The sequence below is a fragment of the Cygnus olor genome, chromosome 8 (genome assembly GCF_009769625.2).
Source record: "Cygnus olor isolate bCygOlo1 chromosome 8, bCygOlo1.pri.v2, whole genome shotgun sequence".
Taxonomy (NCBI): Eukaryota; Metazoa; Chordata; class Aves; order Anseriformes; family Anatidae; genus Cygnus; species Cygnus olor.
In genome coordinates, this window is record NC_049176.1 from 23,001,464 (window position 1) to 23,025,294 (window position 23,831).

Consider the following 23,831-nt stretch of genomic DNA (forward strand, 5'->3'; position numbering starts at 1 on the left):
ACACGATTCTGCTTCACAGGCACCACCCTTTAATAAAACACTGTTAAGAGCTCATGGAGAAAATCTAGTGTTGCTCTTCATCAATTGGAATCACCACCGAGTGATGCAATGCATCTTGGAGCTACACACAGATGGGAAGTAAAAGATCCCAATTAAATTCACATTTCATATGGGAACACTGTGCCACACAGAAAGGGTTTGCATCATCTGACAGGAACTCCTCCCATGCAAGGAAGAAACATCAAGGAACGTTTCTTTCCAGACTGAGGATGCCAATTATTTACTTCCTAGGGCTCTGAAAGTGTCCATCATTGCACTGATTGAGAGGAAAAAAGAAAAGCAGGCAGTTCACCCTTCTACTAGGTGCATGAGCACATACCGTTTTGGTCTGGATACTCTCTGCAGTATCCCTTCAGATACAATGGTGATTTGTTGAAAAGCGAAGGCTTCAAGATAACTTGTTACTCAGTATGTTATCCACGGACCTCTCATCAACGAAGAACAAACATTGAAGTGACAGTCTTTACTACAAGGATTCTAACAAGAGATTTGTATCAAGTAGCATGAGAAATATACCTGTCAGGGCATTAAGGCACACTGGTCCCTTTGAACCGACAGATTTCTGAAGTAAATTTCAAGTCATAGCAAATTAACTAATGCACAGTGGGATTAAGTTAAATCTGAGAGTAATTAAATTTTGTAATTCTGTGAACAATGAAAGCAGAAGTCATTATTTCAGTATGTTCTCTCACATTAATAGGCTTCTACTCCAACTTAATATTGCCTGGTAGTACAATTAGAGTGGAGAATTACTTTGACAAGGACTTTTCCTCTGCATATGCACATGGTTGCACTTGTTTAGGTACCTAACTCTTGTCTGCTAATTGTTATTCTCCCACTGTCCACAAAGTGGCAGTTTATACAAATTTAACGACAGACTATGGTTACTTTCTTAGAGAGACCACGAGATTGAAGCACAACAGTTACAGATGAGAATCAAAAGGAATCGTTTGCAGATTATGCCCTTCACGCATTGCTCAACTGTGAGGAATTATCTTTATCTAAAGAAAGAAACAGAAACGTATTTCATTCAGTTTGCCTGTGGCAGCTTTCCAATACTGGTGACATGGTCAAAGGGAGTGTTTTGACCCCCCATCACGTTACGCACTACAAATTCCACACAACTTTCTGGAGTCTTCAGAAAAATGCATCCTACCATCCCTGCTTCACGTTTGTACCTTTCAAAAAGGCATCATTCATGCACATAGTTTTTCTAAGGGCATGCTGATCTCCCACCTTTCGCTCTATTAATGGTCACCATTCATTAACAAAAGAGCTGCTGATGAGACAGATAATTCTTAATTATTGCAGTCCTCACCGATGAGGAGCACCATGCTGCCCCTGTAATCACAGCACCATGTCAATACAAACCTACTTAAAAATGACTAAATATGCATTTATATTACAGTTAACATGACCGTGATCTCTTGGGAGCTCCCACATATTGCAAGTCTATACCTTCTCCACTAGCCCTATAGCTTTTCATGTGTTAACAGTGCTGTCACACCTGAATGAATCCAAGTGTAATCCAGGAGTAGTAACTGGTTCAGTACAGAATATCCTTCACTGAAAGGCAACATAGTCAGCTACCACTACATATTGCCATAATTCCAGTTTATATATAGACACATGATCTGGAATGCAAGTGAAAACTATGTAAAACAAGATTAAAAAAAAACAAAACACAACCAAAACAAACAACCCTGTATTTTGACATAAACCGAACTTCCATACCACAGTCACAAGGCTGTCTCAAAAAGCCTGATCATATTTTTCAACTTATCTATAAAAATGAGAAGGTTTATTTCAACCGTGAGCACAGATAATATCCTGAGTTATTCTATCTGTGACTATCTTTGGACACAACGGCAGCTAAGACAGAAAAGCCGTATGCACTCCTTTTCACTACAGTACTATTTGCTTTGAAGCAGAGAGACAGACAATCTGATGGCTTGGACAAACTGTATCTTTGTCTTTTTGTTTCAAAGAGGAATCAAAACATCCAGGCTAAAAATAGCTAAGACTGTATTACACATATCAACCAAGCTGTACAAACACAAATAAAAGCCACATTAGGCTCACTGCACAACAGCTCCATCTTATTTAGCTATTCTAACCAAGTACGTACCTAGACTGAAATATTTAATGGGTTGATTCAGTGAACAGAAAACTCTTACTAATAACCCTTTATAATAGGCCAATTTATCCCATATCATCAAGAAAGGGACCAGTTTTCGAAGTAAACTTTTATATTAGCTTATTAGATAATCATTTTAATTAAGGTTTCTCCTGCAGTTGGCAGAATTTGGTCTGAATTAAGAAAAACTTACAAAGTGGAAAGAAGCTCTAAACTTGCTTTCTCATAGAAAAAGTTCGGTTAAACTCTCTCACTTTGCTTTTATCTTTGAAGTGTGTAGAACTATTCTACTCCTATCACAGAAGTTTCTGTTGGAATGCAGCAGCCAGCAATAACAATTTACAAATTTTAGTGAGATTGTTCTTTAAAAAGGTGTGCAAATACTCTTGAATATTTGCATAACTTTTTAAAGAACAGTTTCACTAATAATTTTAACTTCTAAAATACCTGAACTATCAGCACTCTCTTGCAGTGAAAGAAAGCACAAAATCGATTACTTTTCCAGGTTGTCTTTAAGGCTCATAAACTGCAGAATGCTACAACCTAATCTGATCTTAACTTCAATTGTGTTTTAAACACAAACTATTGTAACCCAATAAATATTTTTAAGGTAGTCATGCGAGCAATTCAAGCACATCTCAGTACACACTCTTATTCTCTAGTGTTGCTTATTTTTGTCCAATTAAGATACAGATTTGTCTGATGTATCAGAACACCGCACACTAAGCCAGACACCAGTATAGCCAGAACAGAGATTAGTTCCCTACATGGACAAAACCAAATGATTTTAAACAGGGGAAAAACGACTGTAGCAATAAACAGGCCTCTATTGTAAAGGCGACTACCCTAGAAACAACTATATTCCAACTCTTATTTAGATGGTTGATTCTGGTATCAAGGGAGAGGCTTTTCCCTCATTCACTAACTTGGTTGGAAACCCCCATACCTTGGAAGGAGGAGCTGCAGGTTTAGGAACCAGATTTTTGTAGACACTTGGGACAATGGTGGTGGCTTTGTTGCCATTTGCCAGGTGAGAAACGGGTGATGTAAATGCAGCTGAGAAGGCAGCAGCAGGATCCTCTTTTGAAACCTTTTTGATGACCAGCATCTTGGTAGGTTGCTTGGCACTAGGGGGGTTTTCTGGAAAAAAAAAACAGGAAAGATCCTAAAATACAAATCTTCTGTTCCATAACAGGTTCAGTGCACTGCTCCAGCTTCTCCCCTCTAAACCTTAGAAACTACATGTGTCTAATTCCGAGATTGCTATCAGCTGTTCTTTTGTTTCAGCTTTGAGCAGGAAGATAAGGATGTCAAAGTCCATTTTTTTTTCCCCTGTTTAACCACAACAGCTCCCTTGACTCTGAAGGGAAAAACCTACAGTGACATCACCTAACAGCCTTCCACCATACTACAGAAATCAGGACAAATGAGAGCAGTTCTTTGAGCAACCATGGATCAGTTGTTAATTCACTAACAGAGAAATATTTTGCATAATTTATACGTTAGAAGATGCAGTGTTTTTGCAAAGAACCACAATTAATATTTCTCACCAACACATTTTCAGGAGCAGAGTAATTTAAGTATTAGCATAAACAACTAAAAAATCCACAAATGCCAGTTGTTATTTTTTGAGCAGAACAGTAAGTACCTGACAAACTTGTTCTAGGACCAGATTGCATTCCTTTCACAAGTATTTTTTTGTTTGTTTCTTTCTGGTATTTTTATTATTTACAGTGCTTAACCCCACTGATCTAATTACATTCTAATTAGAGATTAACAAACCTATATTTAGTTGATGGAACTGATAAGTCATTTTCCCTTTTTTTTTTTTTAAGGCTTAGATTCCCATATCATATCACAATCAAAAGCAAACCAGTTCTGAGTTTAAAGCAAATAAATCTAAACCACCGAATATTAACAATTTTGTTGTTTTTCTAATATGAAGATCTCAACTCAGGAACTGATGTCTAGTTCACTCAAATCTGCTCCGCCCTTCAAGCAATGCCTGCATGAAATTGTAACTGCAGTACGGCATGAAGCAAATGCAGAAAACTGACATTGCTGCCACAAGCATTTTTTTTTTATGACAAGTACAGGTTTCAAGCAGACAAAAAGGCCAAGAGATTAGTAACAATTGTGGGAGGAAAACAACAAAGGAGAGGAAGCTGCAACTTCTGCTTAAGTCTGCTTAAGACTTCGAGATCTTCTCTGAGCAAAAAGCTAGCATTTAAAAATTATTTACAGTTAATAATAGTTTCTATATAGGTATTTATAGTTAATAATACTTGCAACTTGCTGCTTCAGCATGAACATTCCATACAGCAGTGTAAACACCTTTACCTACCCCATACTCCAGACGGTGTCCCTAAAGGTTTGTTCTGGCTGTTGTGTCTTCCAGCTTCTGGATTCAAAGATGGCTAGAAAAAAATAAAAAACAAACAAAAAACCAATGCAATTGAGCATACTCATTCATAACAAAAAAGATTCTGTATTAGTGTAACATGCTTCTAGGAAACCACAGTATAGGTAGATTTCTCTGAACATCATCTGAATTAGAACAAGAGAGTGCTCCACCACAAGACATCTAAAAATCTCAAGTTCTTATTCTCCTTGGTTTCTGCTGTATTTCCAACAGAACTATCAGCAAGTTTACAATAGGCCCTTCAGTCTTCTACTATGCAATAAACAGATTCCACAAACTTACACACCCATAAAAGATTTAGGTATTTGATCGGCAGCTCAGAAAATAAAACAGAATCCACATCATCAGTATATGGAATATCTAGTCTCATCCCCCCCCCCCCTTTTTTTTTTTACAGTAATTCTACATTAACAGTTCAACCAACAAAAGAACTACACTAGGCTCCTAATATAGAGGAATAATGAAAAAATCAAATCACATATTTATAGATAAAAAAAGCTAAATGTAAGTTATGTTAAGTTTCAGAGTCCATTTTTCAGGGCAATACTGCACGCAGGCTCAGTGTTTTCCACAGACCTACCTTTGATTCAGTATCAGAACTCAGTGGAGCAACTAAGTACACGTCCCAAGCTCAAAGCAGAGTACAGAAAATCCAACCATTCAAAGAAAAGTGATCCTGATTAGCTATTCCTCCTCCCCCGTCCCAAATAACTTCAGTTAAAAATAAAGCCATCTTTTTCCTCTTTTTAATGAATTCTTCATATGTTAGTTACTATGACTACCACATAAGTCTCTAATAATGAGTTTCTGAAATAGTAGGCATTCCTGTTCTATACGAGTTCGGAAAAAAATGTTACACCATAGCATAAATTACTGCCTCAGACCCTAGAAATTCCTCTGTTTCAGTGCTTCATTTTTCAGTTACAGGTCAGTTTGATAGCAGTGGTGCTCACACTACAGAACTTAGAACAGCCTGTTTTGCAGACCTTTCAGGAAAAGTGTTCCCATTTTGTTGGCCATGAGGCCCTAACAGCTACATGCTTAACCACAGAAAACAGTTTCTCCACTATGGCAAAGACAATACAAGAGTTATTTAGCAAAGGTTGCTACCAGACATTATAGCTGCATGATATTATCACCTTTAAAAAAAAGTGTGGGGATGGGGGAAGTAATTAGTAATTAGAGAAGACACAGCAATGTAGCTGGGAAAAGGGATTCATAGGCACTAAAAAAAGAGAACAAAGGAGGACCACCTAGAAGAACGATTTAGGCTAAGACAGACTACAGCAGCATGGTCGCAATCATTACAATAGCTTTCTACATTTCAACAGGCTTCTGACAGTCTGTAGAACCAGCTCACAGAAATCCTGAATTACAGTATTCTTGAGAAATCAGATCAACAGTAATCTACATGTAAGCTTAATCACTGCTCTCCAGGTGTTAACCAACCACTGAGGCAGGCTACCACTCCCACAGCAGAAGCAGCTGAACAAGAGCATGCAATTACTCCCCACGCACTCCACTGAAAAACCCAGCAGTTTAAATCAAACTGGCTTCTGTAGCAATTTAAGTGGAATCACCAGATTCTGGCCTGAAGCAGCTGTTTTCACTCGTATTTCACTCCAACTCCTAACCTTCCAAACAGAAGTGGCAACATTAAAATGCCATGGTAATTTCAGCTTTAAACAGCCTTCCAGAAATAAAAGCTGAGTAAGAGAGCAAAAAGCTGAAGATAATACACACAAGTGTGCACAGTCACCAGAACTCTCAGTACTGGAGACAGCAATGGCTTTAGCACTGAAGATTAAGTCAGAGGAATCACATTAAGTGGAGGGACTGAGTTACCAGTACTTTACAGATAACATCAACTTTATTACAATGGTCAATAACAGCCTGGAGAAAGTGAGAAACAAGATGCACAAAACAAAATGCATCATCTGCTAAGAATAAGATCTTTGTCAAAAGGGAGAAAAAAATAACTAAATTGGAAAAAAAGTAGAACTGTTGCTTACATCCTAAAGCATAAATATTAAGAAATGCATGTGGTAAGAATAAAAGCCCTAAGTCTGAGTACAGTTTAGCGTAGTTGTGAAAACTAAAGATGTTCCAGTAAAAATAGAGCCAGGATAAATGAGACTATTGTAACTGACAATACGAGGTAAATCGGAATACTGGAGAAAGAAGAAGGCTGATGAACTGTAGATATCAATGGAAGAAATGGCTGAAGAAATATTGATCCACAGATTGACAGAGATAAGAAAAAAAATTCTGACAAGACTATTCCAGATGACTCAAGACAGATGATTGCAAAGGTCTGGGCACATGTCATGAAAGCTTGGGGTGGTTATCATGTACACCAACATGTACCAGAATGCAGAAGAAAGGAACAGCAGTTAGACTGAAGATACACTGAATAGATGTACTTAGGAGCAAAAAAGGCTTTGTAAGCAAAGCCACAAAGGAAATACAGCTACTGTTCTTGTAGCAGATCAAACTGTCACCTTTTAAGTGTCACCTTTTGAGCACTGAAGATCTGACTTGTGAGGTACAATGCTGTCTTCAGTTAATAATCATTTGGCAAAATATAATAATGTGCCAAAACCCATAATCCAACAAGGTCATCAAGTCTCCAGGACTCTGGGTATCAATTAGCATCCTGCAAGCACTGGAATCATTGTTAAAATCTGTAGTGATCTGAAACATGGAATGGAATGCAACTCTAGATCTTTGCCACCTATCAATCAATGCTAATAAAAATGAGATCTGAAAAGCTACTTCTCACAGCTGCCACTTCTAGCGAGAAGCTACACACTTACAAAGTCTTCTTCCTCAAATTGTAACTGCTCTTTGTCTTCCTTCTTCTCTTCCCTGGCTTCAACAGGCAGCTTTTCTTGAAAGGCGGAACTTTTCCGAGAATGGAAGTTGCCATTCCAGTGGCGATGAACTCCAGTTCCTCCTCCACCACGCTGGTTCACGCCATCATGGCCCCGTGAGGGACCATGCCAGCCAGGCTGACTGCCAGAAAGCCCAACATGAGCTCCTTTAGAAACACCAGAATCTACAGAATCATGGCGGAGAAGGGACGGCTGATGCCAGCAGTCTAAACAAAAGGAGATAAGTATGCAAATAAAAAAACGTCAACACTGCATGCAGAATACTGGAAATAACAGGCTGTTTTTCTTGTTACATCAGTGATTACTAAGTAACTATGAGGCCAAACTTAATAAACTGTGTGATTATCTCAAAAAAATAAACCAAGCTACACAAGGCATATACAGCTACCACAGAAACCCCAACAGGCCTGGGCACATGGCATGAGAGAAGAGAATAGCACAAATTTCTTAAAGGATGTTTTGAAAAGGTGCATTTTGGGAAAATGTTTATATTCTGCAGAATTCTTCTTTCCAAAGAATACTCCAGAATGTTTGCTCTCAGAATGCATTCCAATCCATCCTACTCACCTCCTGCAGTTCGGAGGGGCCCGTTATTGAAAAATCCATCAGAAGAGTTGTGTCTCCTACGGCTCACCCCAAAGCGTCCCTCTCCCCGTGGAAGATGCTCTCCATGTTTCTCAAAGGTGGCTGCAGGGGACTGCAGAAAGACAAAGGTTATGTAATAAAACTCTCCTTAGGGCTATCCAGGAGCCTGTGTCCAACAGTGGTGTTTTGTCAACTGAAGAAAACCACCCCAAAATCCACATTCCTGTGCTTTCAATACAGCATCCACATCTGCATTGTCTAGCTAGTGACATCAGTCACCTGAACCTAACCTGAATGGCACGCAACTCCACATAGCCCACAAAGAATCAGAGAGAACCTAATACAATAATCTCACCAGCACTCCTTGCAAATACATACTTTCTGCAGAGTTCATTTAAGAAATTTTACATTACAGAAGTGCTCATTCACTCACTCCCCCCTGAAGTCAAAAGAACAGACAGCAATGGAAGATCTTATCAGTCTGACTAAAATTCAGAAATACTCAAGCTAGAGCACTTTTGTGCTGAAATGACAAAGATTCTGTAGAAGACATTAATGCTTCTAGGGTTAAAATTCCAGAGAATTTATTACTCTTCACTTCCCCTTATTTATAAAAAATGCAGGGGTTCTTTTTAAACCATGCAAACATTCTGAAGTTATTTTTCTCTCATTGTATTTAAGCATAGAAATAAAAGCTGTATTTTTACTGAATATTGTCCATCATGATCTGATTTGCCACTGAAGTCCTAAAACAGACTTCCTGGGTCAATCTAAGCTTCTTCTGAAAAGATTTTTAGAAAGAAGGTGCCTTAATTTTGAAGTTGTAAAAAACTAATGAGTATTTCTGAATTTGGAATTAGAGACCAAGGGCTTTATCAATGTACTACACAGCAAAGGCCATATTATTTTCATAAATGAAAACCGAAGAATTATATCCTGAGTTGTAAGTGGCAGCTCAAGACTTGACCCCCAGATTAGGGGACGCTTCTTTAATTATTTTCTATTTGGGATTCCATTCAAGTCTCAGCATAAATACACTGAACTACTTTTATGTCTGAATGCAACAGATCTTTCCTCCTCTGAAATAAAAGAGGAATTTGTTGAAACAAAAACAACAAAAATGATTTTTACCTTTATGTTTCCAAAAGCCTTTCTTAAAAACACCAAAAGTTAAAATGAAATATTTGAAGTTCAAAAAAACACTGGGGCAATTTTTTGCCCTTTTAAAACTGTCATAGCTGTAAGAACAAGTGATCTGTATTAGTTACCTTGGTTGACTGTGGTGTTGAGAAGTTAAGCCAGGCAGGAACAAAGTCATGCTGCGCCATTTAGGTCCAGTGTCTCCCTTCAATAAAATGAGGCATCAAACCTCATGGCCAGGATCTGTAAATGAAAAGACCATTCCCTGACTTATCTTTTCCAAACTGAAATAATCATACAAATTAATTCCCAAAGCCTGGTCTATATTATCAGGAGGGGAAAAGCACTGTAGTTGTTTACACTAACATTATTTTTTCCTGCTTTATTCCTCTGATCAGAACAGGTAGTAACTTAAACATTCCCAGTTAGCTTCCATTTACAATTCCATTCTAAAAACACACCTATGAAATTCATGATAGGATAGGCCTGGAGATGGAAAAAAAAACAGAACAAAAAGCACACATAAGCCATACAATGCACCGAACTAAGACATGCCAGAATTTGGGGTACATTCCTTCACTGCTCTTTGTTTCATAATCTACAAAGGAGCGACCACCGCAGATTTTATTCCAGAGGTTGTAAATTAAATATGACCAAACCAATGATGATATTGAGACACTACGAGCAGATCAGAGACTTGAAAGACAACCATATGCCAGTTCCTGCACCCCCCAACTTAAAAACCACAAGCTGGTTGAAAGACCTGTATCTTAATGCAAGTTCAACTGAAGACCAGCAGATGTCTCACTGAGGAACATGAAACTGAATTGTTCTTTTCAACTTGTCACAGCAATTTCCACTAGTCAAGGCGGTAAGAATTCCATTACTACTCTGTATAATGGAATTCTGCCTTTTTGTGGAAGATTCTTCAGCTTTCCATTTTGCTTTATTTGTTCATGGCTGAATTAAAGCTGAAAAAGTCAATACTGCATAGGCAAGGAAAAAAAAGTACATATGATCACTCACCCAGAGTTTGGCCTCTGCAGTCCAATATCCTCACTTTCTTCTCTGCTTCACTGAGCTTCTGGTTCCTTTCTTCCCCAGTATACCGTCAGGCCAGCCTTGAGGCAATAGTGCGTCTCGAAGCAGAGCACGAGAGGCCGCACTTCGTGCCAACTGTGCCCTTCACCCCCTCAGCTGCTCATTTTAACCTCTTTTTGCACTCTCACTACAAAAAAATACCTAAGAAGGTAATTTGTATTTAAAAAAAGCCACGACCACGTTCACCTCATTAAATATCCTCTAGTCGTGGTACTACAGAAGTCAGCTTTTACATTAGAAAAAGGTTTGCCAGGTCTGTATGACAACATTCAGAACCACACCATCATTAATACTGAACAGATACACCCAACTCTGCTGGATAGTTCATGGTCTGCAGATCAATCTGAACACTCTACAAAAAGGACCACGTTATAGAAAAATGTTTGCCCCAAATGCTGAGATCTAAACAAGAAGCATCTGATCAAGTGCTCCTAAAAGATAATCTTCATTTTTCTCAGATAAATTTTCTAAAAAAAAAAAAAAGGTATATATATATTTTTTTTGAAAAATGAATGTCAGGATATACTCTGGACTTCACGTAGCTTGGTTAATGCTCCACAGAACTAAGCACTACTTGATGTAAAGCTCAAAAGCAGGCACAAATGTTTATATCCCCGTTTTTCACCATTTACATGCTGAAACATAGGTCACAAGAACTGAAAAATGCCAGGTGTAAAAATAATCTCTTCTACTCTATTTTTTTGTAGACTGGGTACTGCTTTTAAAAGGAAACAAATTATTCCACAACAGCTTCTTGTTCTACAGTGGAAAGTTCACTTCTGGGTCATAGTCCTCTTCCATCAAAGAGGTAAGACAGGAACTGTAGTCACTATAAAAAAAAACACAACAAAACACCATCAATACAAGTAACAGAAACATGACAAAGTGTGATGAGAGAAAAACAGAAGGAGGAACAGAGCAGCTGTAGTGCTAGTGTAAAAGCTATTTGATCTCCAATCGCAACCCAAACTGAAATCATCTAGCCATATAAAACTAAATCACCTAAAAGGTAAATCCCTTTACCCATACTCTTTGTCTTGGATGCCTCAAGAGGACACAGAAGTGCTAAGACAGGATAGGAAACCTTGGTCCAATCTCAAAGTCAGTCTCACAAACTATCAATTTATTTAATAAAATCCCTTTTATAACAGTGCCTTGCCAGAAAGTCTAAAGAAGCAAAACCAACATCTGTGAGGACTGTGAAGAATGGATATATTGGCTAAGACTAGAGATCCATCTGGCCTCTTTCTAAATAGCAGAAGGAATGGATACTCAGGTCCAACTCATCCTCTCCATGTCACACACAGCATTATGTCCAGTCATTCTTCTTCCAAAGCCGAAAAGCTAGCCTACTCTTGCTCCCTCGAACAGATGCTATTCCGTAATCTAACTAATCCTTGTCATCTTTCTCCACATCTTTGAACTCAGCCCTTTTGCGATGGTAGGCAAGGTTCAAGATATGGACAGACTGCAAATTTCTAACAAAACACATCAAAACACTAAAGCTTTTTTCCCTTCTTATTAATCTTAACACTATTTAATCACAACTGAGCAATAATATGACACTTGTACAGTGGAGTCCCACAACAATCCCAGTATTTGCCCCTAAGTAAAATAGTTTTTTTTTTTTTTAATTATTATTATTTATTAAAGCCCTGCCTTCGGTTTCCTGTTGTCAAAACCGAGGGGCATGTTCACCATCTCCCACTCCTCTGCCACCAAGGCTGACACCGCAGTCATTCTGAAATTTTGTGTACAAGTTCCTTTAATATTTTTTACTGAATGCTGCATGGCACTAGCAATTTTTTACTATTGATTATTCTGAATCTCTAAACATCAGTTTGAGGCAATCCAACTTCTTTGTAAGGTGAGCCTCCAGACTGGGAAATTCCCTGAGTTGCTCCATCGAAAGTATCACCACCAACAAAAAATGCTTTTTCCTGCTGTGGTCTCTTGATCCTCCAACCATCTTATCAAACCCAGCCAACTCTGATAGGTTTACTGCTCCTGAAACATCTGAGAGGTTCTATTGCTGTTTTTATGCCATCAGACATTTCTCAGGATCCCTTCAGGCATGCCTTACACGCCTTTATGTTTCATTTGTCAGAGCTTGTTTTCCTTGTTTGGATGTGGTTCCGTTCTTTGAACAATTTTGGTTTTCCTTGCACTCGTTATGCCATTCTTTACTCTGCTAAGCATGCTTTTTTTTTTTGGTGCAAGTTTAAGACTGGTTTGATAGAAGCTCAAAATAAACATACACAGGTGATACTGTAAGAATCATCACCTTTTTATCCTCACCCTATCATTTTTTCTTTCTGGAAATAGATGTTACTGTTGTGTAGGAGAGTTTGGAGAAGGGAAAGATTTTGACACTTAAGATGTGAGCCATGATCACATTTCTGGAAGCAGAACGGAAACAAGAAGCCTCACAACCCCTACAGAGTACCAGCAGAGATGAACAAAGAACAGATTACGTGTGGCCATACGCAACGCTGACCTGGAAGCTTTCTGAACATCGCATCTAATACCACAAGCTAGGAAGTGTCACAACACTGCCAACAACAGAAGTGCTAACCTCTCAGGACATTACATTAATGGGTAATTTTTCAGTGCGTATAGGGATGTGTGAAACACCTGCTGCAGACAAAACAATTCTCCTACCACGCTGAACTCAACACAGGTACAGAGCTCCTTCAGATGTGACCTTCTGAGGCTGCTACCAAACATTTCAGTAGTAAGCAGAAGAAAAGAGGGACACGGGCAACGCAGAGTTGGATGTATTTAAATAAGATTAATCACTTTGCCCTCTGAATAAATATGCTTTTCAGAACGAACTGCAGAGCAATTAAGCTCTGTCAAACTACTGACAGAGGAAAGTCATATCATTAAGATGTTGATTTAATGAACCTCAGGAATGATTCACACTGAACTGAAAGACGGGACCAAAACAGAGCAAAACTCACACAGAACTGTCTCCTGCATTTAAAGGTACCTAAATAAATGAACACCACAGAATTGCAATTTTGAAGTAAGAAGTAGGTCAAAATACACAACAAAAATAAAACCACCATACAAGTACAATACCCAGGTTCCCCTTCACAAAAAGGTTTCCATTGCTTTTCAGAAATGGAAAAGGAAAGCCTATCAGCACTTAGCAAAACTTGTGTTTTTATATCTCAGCACAGTCAAACCCACGGTGAAACTCCAATGCAAAATTCCCACCACCAATGTAGAAGATTCAGGCCTCTTAACCTGCTATTTTGATATCCTTGGGATTATCAGTGACCAGGGCAGTTCATTAAGGAGCAACATCCCAACAAGCACGTAGACAGCCTGGTGCAACTTGTAGACACGGTACTTCGGGCTGCTGTCTACATTTACAAACCTCATGCTCATGTTCCCACAGACAAGCACTGCTCAATCAGAAAACTTGACACTTGTTAAAGGAATAACCTCCACATCTTCTCAAACCTTTTATCAAGTGTTTTGATACTTCTATACTTTTGATATAACTTTTACTCTGAAACGATCTCACTTGTGGATGTTGCAGTTACTGGGAGGCTTAAGAAAATCTGCATAGAAGTTGCTGCAGATTAAAGCAAGATGCTTAATCCCCACCCATTTCTCTTCAAGTAGCACACAGAAGACATGGTTCAGATAGAAACTTCAAGGTTGTGTCTTGAGCCCTTCCAAAATTGTATTTTCTGGCATAAGCAACATCCTGACAGCTGTATACCAATAACAGCCTGTAGATGGCTCCTTATTCCAAGGAACTGCTCGTCAGTCATCATCTTCCTTTGCATGTAATATCACTAAAAGAATAAGGTATATGACACTAAAACGCAATGTTTTCTTTTTGTTAAAACAAAAACTTGCTGTAAATACTACTCCTGAAACATTTTCGTCTCCAGGACTAGCCCATATGCTAGATTTCACAGCCTCCTCACCCACGCTGAACCCTGGCCAACAGACCACTTTTTATAACCTACCATATAACTGACATCAGCTATATCACAAAATAATAATGGGCAAGACCCAAAGTCTATCAATAACATTCTCTGATAGCAACTTACAGTAAATTCTTAAGAAAGAAGTGCAAGGACAAGCATGAATAGCAACAGAGGTTAGAGCATACTTTCTGAGTTCTGCAGAATTTTAAGGCAGTTTGTATTATAGTTAATTATCGGCCAGGGCCAATTTGTTGAATTGCTTTATATTTTAAACACATGTATACATTTTTGTCTCCCAAATGAGATGAGACAGAGTTTCCTTGTACTTTATGTAAATTTCAGTTTGAGGCGATAAAAACGTCACTCTCAGTTCAACTGGATGCTCTCTTGTGTTATCAAAGTGCCTGACCACAACATATTCACTTTTTCATACTTATGAATTTATATATGATATACATACTCATCAAGCCATTTGTATTCCAAGCTAAGTCAGACTACTTGTGGAAACTTTCTGAACATCTCTAATCATCCCCACTAACCTTTACCGTATCTTTTATATACGGGTCACCAAAACCGCATAAAATGTTCAAGATCTAGGATTTATACGCTGGCAAAATTCTGCATTTTTTATTCTTTCTTCCTAATATCTAATATTGTTTCTCTTTTTGACTACACACAGAACTGAAATGACTTTTGCCAACTATTCAGTAATGAATACAGCAAAGATTCCTCACAGTACGTACGGGTCTGCCTCTCTTTGATCACACATGTGAACACGTGCGTGGAACAAACACAAACTCTGAAGGCTGAGCTCCCAAACCTTCCCATACTGCACTTATGGTTCAGCCAATCTGGTCTTCAATTGCTTCACTATAGAAAACAGCAAGGCCAAAGATCATCCCCGGTAGCCACTCCCAGTTCCAAGCAAAGAAATCAAACAAAGGTGCTCGTCATTGCAAATTTAATCCATTCTTATTCTCTCTTGGTGTTCAATTTTGAATTATTTCTGCAAATACAAAGCAGAAAATGAGAATATCACTAAATGAGACACTTTATAAAGCCATACCTTTTTTCAGAACAATTAAACCTGCTGTAATAAGCTTTAGTGAAGAAAAAAGGTTGTCTATCAACCACTCCAAAATATTCTTTCATTGATCATAAGTCAGAAATTTCTGACAAGTAATATAAGAACATAAAATATTTAACTCTGTATTAGCACTTGGCTTCTGCTTGCTAACAGTTTTAATTAATCTTTTTAAAAACCATTTAAGTGATCTATTTTCACTTGTTGCATTTAAAGTGTTTCATCTGTTTTTTTCATAACAACATCTTCTCCTGCTTTTGTTGCTATAAAACTACCACCACTGTAGTCCAAAATCAGTGAACGTTATCAGATGCTTTTTTATATAACAAAATTTCACTGTGTATTTGTCTAAATAAATATTAGAAGCTTAACATGAAAATGGAAGGAACATACAGGCATACTCAATTTAAAAGCGACACAGATTACGGTAAGGAAACACACATCAAGGTCAAAAACTTCCTCTAATACACCATTCATAAAGCGTTCTTGCTGTGTTACTGTTCTCCAGTTGTTTTAATCCTTCTGTTAACTTTCACTTCACTCCTAACACGGGTGTGACCAGAGTTAATCTGGATACCAGAGAGTTTCTGAAGCTTTGATTCTCAAGCTGAGCCTTCCATATATACCTGGCAGCATGAACCAAGGAGGTTACGCCACGACCTATACCAACCAGAACGTAAGACAGAAGGAACAAGCTAATCAGAAATGGATGATGTTCCTAAAACCCAAAGAAAATGCACAAATCAGCCTGATCGGCAGCGTTGTTGTTCCTATTACTTCTGCTTCCATGTGTGCCTTGGCCCACAAAATAATTGCCCGCTGGGAAGCAAGAGCAGCCCCAAGTGGCTGGACAGACACGAGGTGTCCTGCTGCACCGTACCATCCTAGTGCGCACCCTCTGAACAGGGATGCCCTGAATCAGTGCTTCGAACCTTTGCTCACACTAAATGTTTCAGCACACATTTCCAAAACAGACAAGTTTGATTGGATGTTTTTTCTGCCTCCGTGTTCCCTGCGAACCTCCTCTGGTCCCCCTTCAATGCTGCTATCTACAAAGAATCCTATTAATTACAGCCCCTAATTCCATTTCTCCTCTCTTGCAGCAGCAAATCAAAGCCTTGGAGCCTCTGCTGAAAAACAGGGTAAAATTAAACGTTTACCCTTCATTATACATTTATCAATCCAGCAAACAGCACTACAGAAGGTCAGACAGGATCTGTCAATCCCTGCCACAATCCCTGTTCACTTTGCTGCATTTCTATGTATTTCTCTAACTAGAACATGTTTACTTAAAAGATTTGTTTTTCTAACTGGCCATCTTTATAAACTCAACTGGGGTTTCAGCAATATTCCTAAAGATCGGATGTCAGCTGGGTTGCAAAAGCATTCAGAAAAATTAGTGAACAATTTAATGGGCGCATAAGGCAGAACAGAATTTACTTCCCTCATCACTTTTCTTTCTGTGCAGCTCTTTTCGTTTTTAAATCAAGCAGATATGCCTGAACACACACAACAGAGCTTTCTACTTTGCTGTTCTGCAGAGTGGAGTGTCATTTAACAGGTGTATGCCAGTTCATGGCAAAGAATTAATTCCCTATGTTTTCACCAGAATATGACAGGTCTTGATTCATGCAGTACATGCACAGAAAGAGCGAGTCACAGCCTGCAGCCCAACCTAGGAGGAGTCCAAAGCATGCTTCTGATTTCCTTAAGCATATCAAAAAAACATGACTTTTCATTATCCTGTTCCCCCCAGAAAAAAATACAAACAAAAACAAATAATCATATTTGTGCACATAGCCCTTTTAGAATAACGTGATTAAAAATCTTGATTCAACCTCGCATATATTATTAGGCCTTCCTATAAAAGACAACTGCAGCATTACTAGTTCAATAGTTGTCATAACAACTGTTGAGCCGAGTCTTCTCAAGTTGAGATCATTTATCTGCAGATAATGGCAGGTTCACCTACATGAAGTATCTGCAAAACAAACTTTCTTTCATTTTGCTCTCAGTATCCATTAATACAATTGTCTAGACACACCTTCAGTCTGTCTCACTACTGAAATCCGGCTGCGTTTTCAGAGGACAAATGTGGATGTTCCAGAAGGACACGTACGACAGGTAGTGCTCACAAGCCCGAGGTGGCGTGTGCCAGAGTAACTCTAACACTGATCTGCCCCTGCTACTTGTCCCTGTTCTATCATAGCTAGACCCCCAACAGGTTACTCAAATACAAATGACAGTTGTATTAATTAAAAATACTGTGAAAAGTGTTGTTTGAATTGCATCTGGCTGCTGAAAAAATCTAACATCTAAAAATGCCCAGCACTCAAACTGGATTTTATAGAATTATGGAAGTACCAGCCCATTAAAACACTAAATGATGAATTAAAATGTTAGTTCTGTATTGAAAAAATCTTCCTGAGTACACGCAGGCATTAAAGGTTTTTGTGAAAACGATTACTGAAAGATTAACACCTTATTTTTCACGTTAAAGCAAATTAATCCATCCTGCAGAATCATCAAAACTGTTTTGTGTTCTAGAAACAACACTGCAGATGCATACGCTCCCAGATGAAAACACGCCAGAAGCTTGTCCCTGCAAAAGTTTTTGCAGAGTAGCAGGTAAGGGATGGGGGAAAATCATCAACTGTTATGTGTCTGACCACTTTTGCAAATCAGATGGCTAACTTTAGCAAAGTGAAACCAGGTTAAGAAAGGTCCACATGGCCATAGCTATACCCTCAAACTCTGCTGTACTGACAGTCCTCCCCCGGTGCCCTGTGCAGTACTGTTTGACAAACACCCTCTCCATTTACCTGCTTGCTTCCCATTTCTCGAAGGTCACACTGACCAAATCCTACCTCCCTCAAAGTTACACACATCCAACCACATACCTTGTAAAGCCTTTAACGACCTGGTCTCGTGAACACTTACAGATATTTTAGAACACAGTGAGGTCTGGCAAAAGGAGATGTTTTCTTTCTTTCTTCACAACAACCCAAGACACAAGGACATACAGGAGTACCACAACCAAATCACAGAGAAAAAGAGATTTCTAGGACAGAGCTTGCAAGCTCAGCTGTGAAAGCAAGTTATATTTTGCACAAAAGCCCAACACACATTTTGGAAAAGCTGGCTTCTGGGGAACCTTGACAATAGCCTGTGTAAGATAAGGCTCAGACCCTCAGTGAGCAAGTGTGAACTTGCAGCTTGGCGTTTGCAACTGAATCATTCCGGTGGGTTTTGAAGAGTTTACTCCGAGCACAAAGATAGCGCTATGTTAAACATGCGAGAACTAGAAGACTCAACATCTTGTAAGCACAGAACGGTAGAGCACAGGACTGTCTAGATACCGTGCCTACAAACAGTTACTCCTGGAGCTTTGATACCATACAGCCACTGACAATAGCATCATCCCTTACAGACCTCTCCTGTGCCACTTCAGCCTACTGCCTTCCAATGCCCCCTTAGCAGTCTGTGGTAGTTTGTTAGAGAACTGTAGTATTCACTCGAAATACTAAAACCTGCTCACTGCTGTCCCCTACTGCAAGGAACAGGATGCCAGGTATTGCATACACCTCTACTAAGCAAGTGTATACATTGGCACTACTGATAAGAAATAACGCCCCGCCCCCCTTAATTTAAAGAGCATTAAATAGTGTTTAAATGTGAACAATGTTCTGAACTTTCCAGCAGTTTTAGCACTTTGTGAAGTGAGGTATTTTAAAACCTGGAGAAGGTATTCTGCTAGTTTTAATCAATTCCAAAGACCTATTTAGCTCTTCAAGAGAACAGAATCAAAAATCTATTCTGCGGTGCACTTTGATCTACAGAGCTTTGTGAAGTATGCGAGGTCAAGGCAGGGCTCTGCCCTGAACCTTACGAAGCACAACGCCTTGTCATTGCTGCCTCTAAAGGTACCACCATCCCCCCCAAACCTCGCAACAGATCAAGTGAAATAGCAAAGAACAGCAAGCACATCTGCGTGGCCTGCCCAAAGCCTTCCTGACCCAAGTCACTTCTACCTCTTAGCAGCATGCACCAGGATAATGTTCCCCATCATAAGGAAAGAATGGCAAGTACGTAATTACTGGCTTATCCCTGCTGCACACCGCATACCTCCTGCCTACTTGTCTTCCAGAGATGGAGGCTGTAAGCAGAAACAAAACGAAGTTCTCCTGTACCTTAAAAAAAATGGATGAGTGTTTCCCACTCAAGGAAAGCCAGTACTTTTACAACCCAGTATTTTATCAGTGCTGTTATTACTACTACAGAACATTTACATTTAAATATATTCATTTCAGACCTGAGAAAAACTTATTTCCTTTGTTAAAGATTATTAAATACAACCAGGCTATACCAAACATTTGTTTCAAGGCAAAATAGGCTACATATCTAGTACAGAGAAGTACAACCTGCATTCCAGATGAAGGATAAGAAAAGAAGGCATGTCACTTGCAAACTGAAAAAGAAAAAAGAGTCAACAAAACAAACAGAGAAGGACATCCAGAAGTAAAAGGCCATTCTCCCAAACAAAATTACAGTTCTCCTTCCCCTCAAAACCATTACCCCAGCCCTACAAGGCCAGTACTACCAAGTGGGCCGGGCAGTACATTCCAGCTATCGTTACTTCCTGCCCAAGACTGCGGGACTAATCATACCATCTCCACCCCTCCCTCCGTTTGGATTATTTCCAAGCTATTTTACCTCAAGTCCAGGACAATATGAAGAAATCCAATATTTATTCATCTGTGACTATGACATGACAAAGACACGTTCACTCAGCACCTCCCAGCATGTGTACAACACCTGCGTTACAGTTTGTGAAGTTTACACTCGGCTATCATTTTTCCTTCCACTAGCTTAACATTTTCAGCACTCTAATAAAGAAAATATCAAACATCGATGCAAAAATGTCATTGAAAACAGTCCAGTTTAAAACAAGGCCTACACATCTACAATAAATCGCATGAATAAATATTCCATTTGTTTGGTCTTGGCCTCCAAAACAAAAAAGGAGAACAAGTGATCCCTAACCTTGTGATGAGATGATTTGCTGCAGCTGGCAGAGAGATCCTTTTAGGATGTTCGGGCTGTTTTTTGCTGGAGCTCTATGATCTAGGCAGTGAAGCTCTGAGAGACGTTCAGCAAAATAAATCAAGGAGTTATGGACAACACATTGCCCAATGGGTTTGAGCTTTGTCTTTAGATATTGCAGAGAATTACTGTCTTGGTACGCTGCAGGTACAGCATGCAAGTTAAGAGTTAAACAATGTCATTCCCCTGTCCTAGTGTCCTACAATAAACTAGGGAATACTAGGAAAACATCTGGAAAAAAAAACTTGAGAGGTTTCATAGATCATCCCCTTCTCCTGAGGTTTAAAAGACCTCTAGTTCTACCCTCTCCCATCAGATGACTGAAAATAAATTAAGCAACATCCCCCAAAAGAATTTGTACAGTCATCTTCAGTCTGCAGAGGTCCAAAAATTGATCCTGAAATGTCTCAGTAAGTATCAGAAAAACAAGTTTGTTATCAGTGGGCTGGAATCCATTATGCAGGTATTCATACCTCCACTGGCATATTTTGGGGAGCTGTAAATCATGAAAGATTACCATATCAGCACTCTCCGAGTATCTTTACGATCTGTTTTGGTTATTCTTACGGTTTGAAAGCCTGTCCCCGCACCCAATGCCTAACCTAAATATCTCCGGTTGCCATTTCTGCCCCCAGCTGCTTGTCCTATTCACCACGGGTAGGGCAAGCTGCCGAACCTCTCTCTGCAGCTACCTTTGAAAACATCTTTCTCCAGGTCAGGACTTCGTTGTTCCCTGACTTAAAGGTGATCCTAATAGTTTTTTTAGGGGAAGCTGGGAAAGCCCCACAGACCACCCCATATCCTAGCACTGCTTGGCAGCAGAAAAAGGACGTTAACAACACATTCTGGGATCAAACATAGCCACATTTTCCAAAAACAAACAAAAAATGGCACAAACGCTCCAATTTTATTGCTGAAGCTATAAGCTTTTAGGTTCAAAGTACTGAAGATGATAAAAACTAATGTGACCCAGCTACCTAGCCTGACAGCTTGCAGACAGTGCCAGGATGTCAGAGCTGGCTCCCACTTGCACCTGCAGGTAACTTTAAGCTGTTTTATAGCTTACTTGCTAGCGTCTGATGAAACGCAAGTTATACAAAACCATTCCACAGCTAAACAATCTCATTTTTCAACCTTCGCGCAGGGGATATCTTTCCAGACCTTATCTTCTTTACAGACCTTTTTACCTAGCCATAACTTACTCAGAGCATGACAATATCGCAAACTGAACAAGACACTTTCAGCTGGAGATCAACCATTCCCCAGCAGAACGGGAAAACTGCTTCATTACCATATTTACAACTCTTTTACATATTCCAGTACGACAAGTGAATTTTCACAACAGCGGTGCTGCTGATTCATGACGATTTAGGAAGCACTACAACCCCTAGATACTCTCACAGGACCGCTGCCTAGCCAGCGGTTAATTCTGTGTAAGGTAATATTCCTAAACGCAATCCGAACCCCATCTACACTAAAATGCCTTGTATTGATTTCAGACCACTTCTTGAATTTGTCAAGAGCATACAATCCGTGTGTTTAGTAAGAGTATTATCTCAACACACAGAAGTGAAAACACCAAACATTTTGTGACCCAGGAGAGACTCTGATTGATGTGCATGCTCTTCTTTTGTCCCTCTGTGAGGAGGATAAGCTGAACATACCCAAGCCCTGCCTTTTTCTAAACGTTGCGAGTGGATGCGCTACTCACTGCTTTTCAGTACTCTGCAACTTTTCCCCTGCAGGCTCCCGGTTCCCTAAATGCTGTAAGACACACTCCAACAGGCCCAGCCAATCTGAAGATGTTTAAGTCATTTTTAACCTTTTTCTCTGCTTAAACTGAGTTCAAAGTAGAGGAAGGCCTTCCAGTACAAAAAGTGAAGATCATAATAAATTCAACATTTGCAGGGTAACAGAGTTGCCCCACTGAGCTTTTAAAGACTAGCATCAAAGGCCTTTTCAGACCACCTCATGTGAATACTGATTAATCCCTCGATGATGGACGGGGCACTGGAACACAATGGCAAAACGCTCCTTTCTGCTGAGAGGCTGGAGACCTGTTGTAAGCTTCGCCATAAGTGCACCAGCAACTTTGTGGAGAACAATAATCTCCGTGCCCATCATAACACCATACACCTCCATGGCAGGCTCAGCCCTTTATTTACAGGAGAGTTGCTCATCACACATGAAGGATGACAAAGTTCCAGAGCACAATGGTCACTGTCACATGCTCCCTATGCTGCAACTACGCCATGAGAGTCACAGCGATCCAGGAACGCAGCCTGTGCCACGCTAAGCCTCTGTCCCCTGTCAGTCTTTCTTGGCCACACCATTATCCCCCCCCCGACACTGCCTACCTGAACACAGAACAGATGCTGGAAATAGATTTCCATGGGAAGTTCATTCAAAATACTTCACTTCTTCCTAAAACCAAGGACATTAATTAAAGGCAACATCATAAACACACACTAGGTGCACATACCTTCGCTTATTGAGAGCCACCAACATCACACCATGAAGCCGAGATGCTTCTTTTAAGGTGGAAGATAAGGCTACAAAACCCCCAAATTTGAAGGGATCACATGATTCAAGGAGAGAACCAAGAAAAAAAAAAAGAAAAATATGCTAGCATTTTTGCTGGAACAACCCTAAGTCCTAGAACTTCGGTAGCTCCGGGTGAGCCCCCTAGTGTACAACAGCCCCAGAGGAACGGGGTCATACACTGCAAAAAAAAAAAAGGTTTTGATCATCATTTACTGTATAAAACCTCAGTTATGTCTGGATGCACTGGTTCAAAGGATTTTTGTTAAGCCAGACCTTGGGAGTGTAACTATTTCAGATTAGTCATTTTAGGGAACTGCACACACCAACATTTTACAAAGTCTTTTTGCTGCCTAATTACAGAAAGGTCTAAGAAGTATTAAAATTCTTCTCTTTGCCACGCACTTTTGAAGCCCAGCTAGAGATGGCAGGAACTGAAAAAAGTTAAGTACACTTTAATCAAAAAATTCCAATTTAGGGTAACACAGTCCGATTGCTAGTATATATGATTAATTTAACCGACAGACTTCCCTTCCTGCTTGCTGTTATGCTAATGGCCTTGACTCAACCTAAATTTTTTAGGTCTGCACACTGTTTGCACACACATGCATGGGATGGTGGGCGCTTAGCCGCTATCAGTCTCTATCTAAATCCACTCCCAAAAATGTAAATTTATCTCCTGACCATACAATAACTCATTGAAGTTTGGCACATTTTAACAGGAACACGCCACCTTGCAGAACACAAGTTAAACAACATCCTGGCATTCGTGAAGGATTCTGAGCAGAACCACGTTTCTGCCAACTTCGCTGCC

The 23,831-nt window shown here is 39.5% G+C and overlaps 1 protein-coding gene across 3 annotated transcripts in view; it reads right to left on the reverse strand.

The window, feature by feature from the left end:
• GPBP1L1 (GC-rich promoter binding protein 1 like 1) overlaps positions 1 to 23,831 on the reverse strand; it is a 33,193-nt gene that overhangs the window by 5,898 nt on the left and 3,464 nt on the right. For 2 of the 3 annotated variants that reach the window (XM_040566362.1, XM_040566364.1), the window contains exons 2-7: positions 10,265 to 11,168; positions 9,367 to 9,481; positions 8,081 to 8,210; positions 7,436 to 7,719; positions 4,542 to 4,614; positions 3,144 to 3,337 (exon numbers count right to left, since the gene is read on the reverse strand). In XM_040566362.1, the coding sequence (XP_040422296.1) occupies positions 3,144 to 3,337; positions 4,542 to 4,614; positions 7,436 to 7,719; positions 8,081 to 8,210; positions 9,367 to 9,426 (741 nt within the window). In that variant the 5' untranslated portion in view covers positions 9,427 to 9,481; positions 10,265 to 11,168. Of the gene's footprint in view, positions 1 to 3,143; positions 3,338 to 4,541; positions 4,615 to 7,435; positions 7,720 to 8,080; positions 8,211 to 9,366; positions 11,169 to 23,831 lie in introns of all 3 variants that reach the window. The other variant, XM_040566363.1, reaches the window with a different exon arrangement.